Genomic DNA, 12,585 nt, shown 5'->3' on the forward strand with positions numbered 1-12,585 from the left:
AAGATCCCTAGATAAAATTTTCAAGGTTTAAAAACAAAAGACTGAAATAATTATGATAGCAAATTACTGAGTCAATCTTTGAATTAAGTCTACTTATCTTATTTTCCCTCAGAATGCCACAGTTTAAGAGGTGGTATTACCATCCTCGTTTGATATTTGATATTCTGAAAGATTACAGAACCTGTCCATGGTTGCATAATCAACGGAAAAATGCTTAAGTCTGTCTGATAACAAGGCACAGGGCTCCAGTTCACTGTATATCCTGCCTTTGACATTACTTAAATAGATATTCAGAAAGGAGACTTTTTAAGATTTGGCTTTCCAAATGATAAAAAAATATACTTGGTCTTAAAAAATTATTTTAGACTACTTTGACACATTTTAAGCTCCTGGATTAACTGTAATGTATAGATATTGAATAATAAGCATGACAAGGCTTTATTCTTATGGATAAAGTCTTAGACCTTTAACTAACATAGATATTTTTCCAAAAATTAATTTTTTAATCTGTAGGAAAATACAAATTAAAAAATGAGAAACCACTACACTCCTATTAAAATAGCTACAATCTAAACACTGGCATATCAAATGCTGGTGAGGATGTGGAGCAATAACTCTGTGTCTTTGCTAGTGGGAGTGTAAAATGATATGTTCATGTTGGAAGACAGTTTGGCAATTTCTTACAAAGCTAAATGTGGTCTAACAATATAATCCAGAAAGCTTATTCCTCAGTATTTACTCGTATGTCGACAATTTATTTCCACACAAAAACCTACATATGAATGTTTAGAGCAGTTTTACTCATAATTGCCCCCAAAATGGAAACTAAAAGATGTCCTTCAGTAAGTGAATGGATAAACAAACAAGGTACATACATACAGAGAACTATTATTCAGTAATAAAAAGAACTGAGTGATCAGTCACAAAAACACATGAAGGAACCTTAAATGCAAACTACTAAGTGAAATAAACCAGTCTGAAAATGTTACCTACTATATGGTTCTGATAATATGATATTCTGAAAAAGGCAAACCAATACAATAAAAAGATCAGTAGTTATTAGGGGTTAAGGAGAGGACTGGGAGAAGAATTAATTGGTTGGTACAGCATAAGGAATTTCTCGGGATGTGAAACTACCGAACCTATTTTGTGTGATACTATAATGGTGACTACATGACACTATGCATTTACACGATGCATGATGCATCTTGCATTGGTGTGGCACATTTGTTACAACTGATGAACCATTTTTAATACATTATTATTAACTAAAGTCCATAGTTTACATTAGAGTAAGCTCATTGTATTGTACAGTTCTGTGGGGTTTGCATAACGAATAATGGATGTTATGATAATGTAAGTAACAGATGTTCTTTCTGCTCAATTTTTTATAAACTTCAAGCTGCCATAAAAATTAAACACTATTAATTTTTTTAAATCCATAGGTATTGAACTACATACAATGAAAGATAATAATTACAAAATTATTTAGCAAAGAATATGCAAAATAAATTTTTGTAAAAATAAAGCAAGTTGGTAAGAATAAATCAAATATGGACATCCCATCAGTTTATAGTTAATTACAGAAACATTAAAAACAAATGGTTCAAAAACAAAGAAACCTGGGAAATGGAGTCTTAATTTTCCTGACAAAATTAACAGTGTAACTTTGTTTATATTTCATATTATAAATGCAGGAAAAACTATTGGGTTTAGCTTTTAGTGAATTTCAAAATATGGACTACTTCTTACGAAAACTGAATACATAAATATTTTTAAAATCTGTTCTATGTAAATTTCAATTTTTAAAAGATATTTACTAGAAATAATCTCCCTAGAAAAAAAATAATTAATTTCTAATTCACAGTTGAGAAAGCACATAGCATAATTCTAATATTGTTTTATCTTAAATTATTTATAAGTTTTTGGTATTCTAAAAGACCACTCACAGGTTTAAAACCACTAAATTAGAAAGAATTTCAATACCTGGATATATCCTTCTCAAAATCTTGAAGATACAAGAACCTGTAGGTGTATGAACATTCCGTTTACAATCATTTCCTCAAAAAGAGATTACAGGATGATTTAGAGATCAGATCTTGGCCTAGATAATGTTCTTCAATGATATGTCATTGTAGCTACATAAATTTAAAATATTCTGAAGATTTTTAAGGATCATTATTTAAAGCCTCAAACCATTCTAAAAATCTGACGCTTTTTTAAAAGGTTTTCCTTTCATTGACAATTATTTAAACTAAATAATGTTCCATGATAGTTACATATTTAACAAAAATATTTGTTTATAGCTTTATAAATGAAGACTATTTTAAAGGAATTATAGTAAACATAGTGAAATTTATGTGCTATATTTGCAATGTGTAACAAATATTTTCCTTGCTCTGGAATTCTCGGGCAACAAGAAGTCTGTTTCTTTGCTAGTGGGAATGGAAATTAAACAGCCATGCTGGAAGACAGTCTGGCAATTTCTTATAAATCTAAACATGCACATAGGGTCAAAGTAATTTTAGACTTTTACCAAAAGACTGATCTTTTCTTAATATAGTTAAATACATGGAATTCCAAAAGGGACTATTTTTTTTTTCATGAATATTACCCTAAAAGAACAAATATTAACTAAACTGGAAATTTACATATAAATATAAATGTGTGTGTTTTGTATGACTATAAACTTAAATAGCTTTAGAACAGTGTTTGAAAAAGCAATCTTTATTTTATTAAATGAGAAATTCTGTAAGTAAATGAAAAGGGTCAATGAGATATTCCTATTCCTAATAATCTTTTTTAATTGGTAATTTGCATACATTTAAAACCTCACCTACATAAGTTGCCAGTGTCCGTTCACTATAACAACTGAATGCTGATGATAATTAATATAAGTTTTTAATGTTGAAACTTTGCTCAATGCAATAATATCACTAACATAAGCCTCTAAATGGCACTATTCCTTTTCTTTTTAAAATTTTTTAGACTCTCTTAAATAAAATGGTTTCATTACAACTATTCACGTTTTTAGTAGAATATTAAGTAAACTACTGAAAAGAAACAAAACATATACTTTAAAAGAGTAGCCAGTAAAAGCTTAAAACCAGGACACACCATGTAAAGACTAAATCAATTAATTTGGGTAGAAAGATGACCAAAATCAGAAGAAACGAATGATAATACTTCATGTGCAATAAGTAGCTTGCCTATAAAAATGAAGATTTGATATTAGTAATCCCACCTACTAGTAATGTAAAAAAACTAGTAACTATAAAAATTGACAAAAACATCTTATTGTTTCTTTTTCACAATTAAAAGCCAATTATGAAGCAGGGTAATGGAAGTAGGTATGTACTATATAATGAATATATTAAGTATATGTGAAGAAAAAGTTAACATAGCAGGCCTGAGGCTGCTATAGTTAAAAATACCTGCTAACAAATCTGATCCTTGCCTGGCACCTGAGATCTGGATTTGGAGAGGATCCCCATTATTGTCTGATAGGAGTGCTCACTGAATATAAAGTATTTGTACAATAATGTGGTTTATGCTGAACACCTGCTTTTCTTTGAAGGGATCCTACCATCTTCAGTGATGACTTTATAAGACACTATAATAACCACTAATTAAATCTTTTAGTTACCAACAAGTTTCATTTTATTCTCTAGTGGAACTTTGAAAGACATTTACAATAAATCATTTATATTAAAGAAAAAGGGAAATTGCCATATGCATTTCATAAATTAGTTTATAAATAGTATTACACAAGAAACTACTCAATAAACAAATGTATTTATACATATACTGCAAAAAATATACTTATTTTCCTATACCTATTTGACAGGTAGCCTCTCTGTAAGATAAAAACACAAATAACATTGACTCATTATCTTCTTGCATTTTTCAATGAAGAGACAAAAATATTTTCATTTAAACATACCTTAACTATTTCTTCAATAAAACAAATGTGAGAAACAGGATCTCGCTTCTTGGCTAGTATTTTTTGTAGATGTTGTACCTAAGTAAAAGAAGAGAGGGGAAATGTACATAATTGGGTATTTTCAAATGAAACAAGTGTAAAGAGTAGGCACCAGAAAAAGCAAGGGAAGGGAAACAGCATTTTGTCAGAGCGTTTCCATACATGATAATCAGTTAAATGTGGTTATTTAGAATGCTCAGAGATTTTAAGGTCAGAGAATTTGAAATACCCAGGAGTTAGTCCATAATTAATGTTCTTTTCACTCTCTAAAATATTTACCTGTCCACAAGCAGTACAAATATGATCCACAAGTTTCTCTAAATTGGTCCAGAGGGAAGCACGAAAAGCGGCAGTGTTTCCTGGGGTTGGCATGGTAGATCGTCCAGGGCCTCCTGTTCATATGAGTGACAAAGAAACATAAAAAAAAAAAAAATTTTCCAATGATAACAACTGTATGTTATTATAAAAAGCTAAAAAATTAGAAGGTTCTTCTTTTAGAAATAATTTCTTATGAATAATATAAAAAAGAATCCTAGCCTTTTGTGTTTAAGAAAGAAAGAGAGGCCCTGGACAGGTAGCCCAGTTGGTTACAGAGTCATCTTGATATGCCAAGGTTGTGGGTTCCATGGTCGGGGCACATACAAGAAGCAACTGGTGAATGCATAAAGAAGCGGGACAACAAACTGATGTTTCTATCTCTCTCTCTTTCTTTCTGTTGTGCGCACATACGTAGGAAGGGTAACACCAAAAAAAAAAAAAAAAAATTGATGAAAATGTTTTCCTAAAAGGGGAAGTGGAGGTGGTGGAATATAGTACCCAAATTAAAGCAACAGAGCTAGAAGTATAAGTCTTTGTGAGCCATACAATTGTTTTTAGATATTTCAAAATACAGTATTCTCTCACTTATCGCGGGTATTATGTTCTATACCCCCCTCCCCGCGATAGGTGAAAATCCACGAAGTAGGAACCTTACATTTATTTTAGTATTTATATATATTTTAAGGCTTTATAAACTCTTCCCACACACTTAGAAACCATTCCTAGCCCCTTATTAACCTTTCCCACTCCCTTATTAACCTTTTCCACACTTTTATACACACTACTATGTTCTTAAACATATTCTACACTCTTAAACCTACGTAACTTTAACATATGTATAACAGTACCGTAAAATCCCGCAATATAGCAAAAAATCCACGATAAATAATTAAATATAATATTTTTTACAATCCCACAATACAGTGAGGCCATGATAAGTGAACCGCGATATAGAGAGGGACTACTGTAAATCTGAATTTTAAAAGAATGAAAAAGCAAACTCTGAAACTAAAACTAAAAGCAAACAAATCAGAAACAAATAAAACTAATTGTACTTCAAAGCCACACAGGGTAAAACAAATAATTTGAGTAAATTTTTTAGTCCTCACTTGAGGTTATGTTTATTGATTTGAGAGAGAGAGAAAGAGAGAAACATCAATCATTTACCTCCTATTCGCATCCCAACGAGGGATCAAACTTGTAACCTAAGTATGTGCTCTGACCAGGGAGCAAATCAGCAACCTTTTGGTGTACAAGACAATGCTCCAACCAACTGAGCTATCTGGCAAGGGAAATTCTAGTTATTTTTAATTACAGAGCTCTGACTTTAGTAAGATATATGTTACGGGCAAGGAGAATTACAAAGAAATACTGTACTTAATAGATTTGTTGCTGAATGTAGTACTGATGCAGTAATCCTGAAACTAGTTTAGGTGTATTTTAGAACAGAGCAAATGAAGATTCTCACTGTAAACAGAATAAACACAAATATATTAAGGGGATTAGAGGTAATTCTCAAGTCTGTCCACTGAAAGAACAGAAAGACAATGACTCAATAGATATGAGCATACCTAGTGCCCAAATTTTGATTCATATGTACCATTTCCCAATAAAAGAAACCAGGGCTTATTGAAGAAAAAGGGTGATTCCATATCCGGAGCAGTGAACATGGAAAGTGAATATGATGCATTCTGTGGCAGAGGGCAAAGAAGTGTTCAAAGACAAATGGAGATGTGTCAAAGGACATGAGAACTTGACTAGAGGGGGCTTACATAAAATAAAATTGGGAACATTTGGCAATCCAAAATAATACTGATCATAATGGATTATAAAACATTAATAATTGATGAGTTTTTAGTAAAAAGGTCATGTTTAAAAGGATGGGAATTACTGTTTACAGAAGAAAGTTAATAAATGCAGATGAAATGACAGAATTAGAAAAAAGTCACCATTTTGAAACTACTAGTAAAATAATTAATTGAGCGAATGATTATTGTTGAATACTAAAACACTGGGAGAAATGTTACAGGAAACAGGATATTCATATAGTCTCAAAGTATGTGCCACAAATTACTAATTACAAAGAAAACAGAGTATTTTTACAGGGAGCAATCTGGTATACACCATAGTAATGAAGTGATTTCATTTAGCATCAGCAATTATGAGATGAACTAACATAATTTTGGTGCTTCCTGATATAATGTAATGAGGAACACACATCACCACTTCACCAGTTTGTTTACTCTGTATGTAATCATGAAGAAACAATCAGATAAATCCGGACAAATACAGGTTGTAGGGGCTCTCCAAACATGTTAATGCCATAAAAGACAAAGAAGTCAGTGGGGATTTTTATCGTTAGAGAGTAAAGAGACAAGATAACCAATAAGCACAATGCCACATTGGTTTAAGTTGGGGAAAAAAAGTTATAACAATATTTTGGGAAAAAACTAAAAATGTTGAATATGAATTACATATTAAATAATATCAGTGTATCTGTTAAATTTCTTGAGAGTAAGGTCTAAGAATGTTACTGCATGTATTATACACACACACACAGCTGTTTGTGCAGGTTTAAAATGCTTCAACAAAAAAAGAAGGAATTTTAATCTCAAATTTTAAAGTATAAATTTCAATCCAAACTAAGCTTAAAAACCAGGCAGTTTAAGAGTTCATCAGTGATAGTCTATCTCATGTTTAAAAAGAGCAAAAATCAAGAAAAATATAAGTTGTGTTTGTAAACCGCTTTGCTTTAGTATTTCAACAATTCTGCTTAGAAGAGAATTACATGTACCTTTAGTAAAAAGATCCTCTGATAATTTTTACTGATAATTGAAAAGTAATAAAAAAGAGAAACATACAGTAAAGAGATACTGGCTTTAAAATATAACTCCTGACTTCCGGCCAAGATGGAGGCTTAGACGGACGCGCTAGGTCTCCCTCTACAACTAGAGAGGAATACAACTACTTCAAAACAAAGGATAACTAGAAATTCCAGAAAATAAAACTACACGGAAGCCCAACATATGAAGTTATAAACCAGCGGCGCCCTTTGGGCAGGTAAGGGGAGCGAAAGGGGGCGGTGCTGTTTGCGGTCGCACCTGGGACAGCGGTGGGGAGAACAACCCCGGCTGCAGTCGAACACCCGGCAGCTCGCGACCCCAACGCTGGGGAAAGCAGCCACCACATCGCCTTGAACAGTGAGGCCCAGGGGGGCGGGAGGACGGATCCCGGTCTCCTAGCGGAATAACTGTGTGAATCCATCTTGGACCCCCGCCCCCAAAGAAAGCGCCACAGGGCTGTGAAATAGGTCGCGGACAGGCGCCGGTCGCTGGATTGTGACGCGTACACAGGCACTGCCCCCTACAGCCGGCCCAAGAAAACAAAACGCATCTGTCAAAATGAGGCAGACAACTATAGAAATCCCGGTGGCACAGCTCACCAGGCAACAGATGGAGAACCTGACAGATGAACAGATAAGAAACCTGTCAGATGCTCAGTTCAGGGCCATTGTTATCAGGTGGCTTACAGAATTCACAAAAGATCTGGAAAAAGATGAGAAAGAAGCGAAAAACACTCATAACGAAAGGAACAAAACCACATACGAGACAGATGGTGAGGAAAAAAAATCCAGAGTTCATTTCAACAAACTGGAATATGGAGAAGGAACAAGCAGTCAACCAATGCAGCGAGAGGAAATGGGAAGCAACGATGAGAGGATCAGAAACCTCTGGGACAGCTATAAAAGGCCCAACATAAGAATCATTGGTTTGCCAGAGAGCGAGGAAGATGAACTAGAACTTGAAAAATTGAGTGAAAATATAATAAAGGAGAACTTCCCAGACTTGGGGAAGGAAATAGACTTACAGGTCCAGGAAGCACAGAGAGTTCCAAAAAAACTGGACCCAGGGAGAACCACTCCAAGACACATTATAATCAAAATGTCAAAAATTAAAGATAAAGAGAGAATCTTAAAAGCAGCAAGAGAGAAGAAAAGAATTATGTACAAAGGGGTCCCAATTAGACTATCAGCTGACTTCTCAAGGGAGACCCTGCAGGCAAGAAGGGACTGGCAAGAAATATTCAAAGTAATGAAAATCCAAAACCTACAACCACGAATACTCTATCCAGCGAAATTGTCATTCAGAATAGAAGGACAGAGAAAGTGTTTCCAGGACAAAATAAAACTGAAAGAGTTCATTAGATCCAAACCACTGTTATATGAGATGTTAAAGGGACTGGTTTAGAAAAAGGAGGATCAAGACAATGAAATCTAAAATGAAAACTGCATCACAAGAAACAACAGAAGCTAGGGAATTGAAACAAAGGCAAACTAAACAGGCAACGAGAGTGGAAAAAGAACTATAGGTACGGGGAACATATTGGGGGGAGGTCAACAGGGAGGGGGAATGGGGAGAGGGAGGGAGATGATATAGGAATTAAGGATCATGGTAGGAGGGAATGGAATAGACAGAGAGAGGTTGAGAAGAACTGTATGCACAACTAATGGACATGATCTAAAAGGGGGGGACAACTGGAGGGAGGGGGGCCACCGGGTGGAGGGGAGCAGAGGGAAGGGAAATTGGCACAAATGTAATATTATAATCAATAAAACACATTAAAAAAATATAACTCCTGTTTGAAGTCCAGTTCTAATTAACTTTTAAATTATTTGCAAATATTAAGGAAAAATATACAGCGAATAGAGCAGTAATACTAAAACAATATGCAATTTTCTCGTATGTTATATAAAGAATGAACTTGTGAGAAAAGGCTACGTAGTATCTTCGTGAAAATTAAAAATAGTAATCAAATTCCTAGAATATGTACAGTTTGGTTTTATTATAAAGAATTACAGGATGCATCTACCCACTACTCTCAAAATAAATACCAGGAGAAATAAGAGAAGATACCATTTTCTGCTCATATTTACTTTGGGGAAACTAAGATACCGAAAAACGAGATCATAGTCACAGGTTAAATAGTTCTAGAGGCTTCATTTTTCTTACTTACAGCTTAGTACTTAAAGATTTTTATTCTCATAAGCTTAATACATCTTGTTATAGCCATAAATACGATAGAAATAATCAACTGAACACAGGATAGCTGTGAAAAAAAGGGAAGAAAGAATGAAAAGAAAAACAGATGCCATTATTAGTTAGCTTGAAGGGACTCATGAAACAAAATAAGATGTCATACACTAAGTTCTATTAAAGTGATAGAAGAAACTGAGAGCCTCTCAGATACAATACTTAAGAGTGATTTTCAGTAAATCATAACAGAATAAAATCATTTTCCTACTCTCATCCCTTGAAAGGCAATGGAAACAAGAACATAAAGTAGAGCAAAATGTCAACTTCAAAAAAACAAGGAATCAACTAAAACTTCAAACTTAACATTATGATGTATCCAACTGCCATAGATAAATCAAAATGAACAAGGAACAAGACAGCTGATTTTTAAGAACATTAACAATGAACAAACCGTTCTTAAAATCAATTGTAAGAATTTAGACTATGCTATCCAATGATTCTTCGCTTAGAGTTGAGATGGATAGATGTGGATGGTCCAGGGAAGAAGCTAGTAATGTTGCAGAATGGCAAAGAAAGAAAAGCTGAAAGAGAAACCATAATAAAATGATAATGGCATTGTTTAAGAATTAGCCCTCTAGCTTGGGGAGACTATTAGAGGTAAAATGAGGTGAAAGAGGAAAGAAAAGCAGAGAATATGAGGTTTCCACACAGAAACTGCTTAAAGGCTTTACTGGGACTCACACTAAGTTCCAGAATAGTCCAAAATTTGAGAACAAAAGTGTTTCCAAGGTAGAATGAAATAAAAACTGGTGAATAGTTACACTTGATAGCAAGGGTGGGGATGGAATGAAGATTACTAAGAGAATCACTTAAAATAGTCAGGAGGCTATTAAGGAAGTAGGGCCTGTGCACATCTTGTGCCTCTGTTCCTGGAGCTGCTATTAAGTTGCTAAACCTGTTGCTAAACAGCTCAAGGCCGAGTCATAACGCCCTGGAATAACAACTGCCCATGACCACACGTCAGAGGATTTTCAACCAGTGTGCTTCAGGAATTTTAAAATCATGCAATACCTGACTATTTAGTGAGTGGCACTGACATCTTCTCCTTTAGATTGTCAAATAAAAAATGACGATGCCAACACAATAATAGCTGTCTGGTGTGAATGAATCAAAATTGTATCTATACTTTTTGTCACACTGGCAAAAAATATAATTTTTGTTGTGTTGAAGAACTTTAGTAATTAGTTTATGTGTGTCATGAGAGGAAAAGGGTTGAAAATTGCTGCCATATATGGATTTTACTTCCTTCCTCATAGTTTTGGCCTTTGTTTGCATACTGAAACCAAACAAATAGGCAAGAGGAAATCATATAAAATTAATAAAATACAAAGATATAAAATACAATTAAGGAGAAGATAATGAAAATGAAAAACAAGATGTGATATATGCATAAAGTTCCTGAAGACAAAAATATTTAAATGTGCAACTGAGGTAAACTATTTTATAGAAGAGAACACATTCTAACTCAAAACAATAGCTATAGAGCATTCAATCCCAAAATATATCCTAAAGGAATTACTGAACTTCAAAGATAGACATTAAAGAAAAACAAGTAAGCTATGTGAGAAGTAAAAATCTGATTAGGGATTCCATTACCAGTTCTACATGTAAGAAGTTTGGAAGTCACCACTCTGTCCTGATAACAAATAAACAGCTGAACAGACTGAAAAGTGAACAATTCTTCTTGGATCCATAAGAGGGGAGGAAATATAGCAAACAAGTCCCTCAAATTAGACCCACAAGCAAATACAGAGAGTTGCTGCTTACCAATACAGAGCCTCCCCAGCGCTAACTGCTAAGGGGCTCAGTGCGGACAATTCAGAGAGTTTAAAACTCCAGGGGGACCTAGTCACAGAGGGATCCTACAATACTGAGATTTACCTCCAGGAGCCTGACTAGGTTCCCACAGCAAATACTGAAGAAAAATTCAGTCATGGATCCAGAGGAGGAGAGGGAAAAGAATCATTTTGAAATATACCAGAGCACTGTTCTTTTTATTCTTTTATAGTTTTTCTATTACAGTTGTTCCACTTATTCCCCCATTGCTTCCCCCAACGCCGCCCATCCCTTCACCCACAGTCAATCCCCACCCCATTGTACATGTCCATGGGTCATTTATATTAGTTCCTTGACTAGACCCTTTCCCTGCTTATCCCATTTCTGTCTCTCTTCGCTCCCCTCTTGTCACTGTTAGTCTGCTCCTTGTTTACATGCCTCTGGTTCAATATGGCTTGTTTGTTTGTGTTGTTCATTAGTTTCCTGTATTAGGTGATATCTATGCTATTTGTCTTTCGTTGACTGGCTTATTTCATTAAGCATAATTCTCTCTAGTTCCATCTATTATGTCACAGATGGTAGGAGGAGTTCCTTCTTTCTTTCCGCTGCATAGTATTCCATTGCGTAAACGTACCACAGTTCTTTGATCCACTCATCTACAGATGGGCACTTAGGCTGTTTCCAACACTTGGCTATTGTAAATAGCGCTGCTATGAACATAGGGCTGCATAGGTTCTTTTGAATTGGGGTTTCAGGATTCTTTGGGCATAATCCTAGCAATAGAATTGCTGGATCAAAAGGCAGTTCTATTTTTAGTTTTTTGAGGAAATTCCATATTGTTTTCCATAGTGCCTGCACCAGTCTGCATTCCTACCAACAGTGCAGTAGGGTTCCCGTTTCTCCACATCCTCGCCAGCACTTGTTGTTTGTTGATTTGTTGATGATGGCAATTCTGACTGGTGTATGGTGGTATCTCACTGTGGTTTTTATTTGCATTTCTCTGATGGCTAGTGATGTTGAGCATTCTTTCATATGCCTATGGACCCTCTATGTCCTTTTCCGAGAAATGTTTGTTCAGGCCCTTTGCCCATTTTATAATTGGGTTATCTGTCTTCTTGGTGTTGTCATATAAGTTCTTTATATATTTTAGAGATCAATCTCTTGTCTGAGGTATCATTGGCAAATATGTTTTCCCACAAAGTTGGTTCCCTTTTCATCTTGCTGATGTTTTCTTTTGCTGAGCTGAAACTCTTTAGTTGGATGTAGTCCCAATTGTTTATTCTTTCCTTTATTTCCCTTGCCTTAGGAGATATATCAGTGAAAATATTGCTATGTGGGATATCTGAAATTTTCCTGCCTATGTTTTCCTCTAGGACTTTATGGTGTCACAGCTTACATTTAAGTCTTTGATCCACT

At 34.6% G+C, this 12,585-nt stretch overlaps 1 protein-coding gene across 2 annotated transcripts in view; it reads right to left on the bottom strand.

The window, feature by feature from the left end:
* Window positions 1–12,585, bottom strand: part of COG5 (component of oligomeric golgi complex 5) — a 393,705-nt gene that overhangs the window by 144,042 nt on the left and 237,078 nt on the right. For both annotated transcript variants that reach the window (XM_090287339.1, XM_090287341.1), the window contains exons 9-10: window positions 4,262–4,374; window positions 3,944–4,021 (exon numbers count right to left, since the gene is read on the bottom strand). In XM_090287339.1, the coding sequence (XP_090143465.1) occupies window positions 3,944–4,021; window positions 4,262–4,374 (191 nt within the window). The remainder of the gene's footprint in view (window positions 1–3,943; window positions 4,022–4,261; window positions 4,375–12,585) is intronic.

The sequence above is a fragment of the Furipterus horrens genome, unplaced genomic scaffold, assembly GCF_987537825.1.
Source record: "Furipterus horrens unplaced genomic scaffold, mFurHor1.1.pri manual_scaffold_9, whole genome shotgun sequence".
NCBI lineage: Eukaryota > Metazoa > Chordata > Mammalia > Chiroptera > Furipteridae > Furipterus > Furipterus horrens.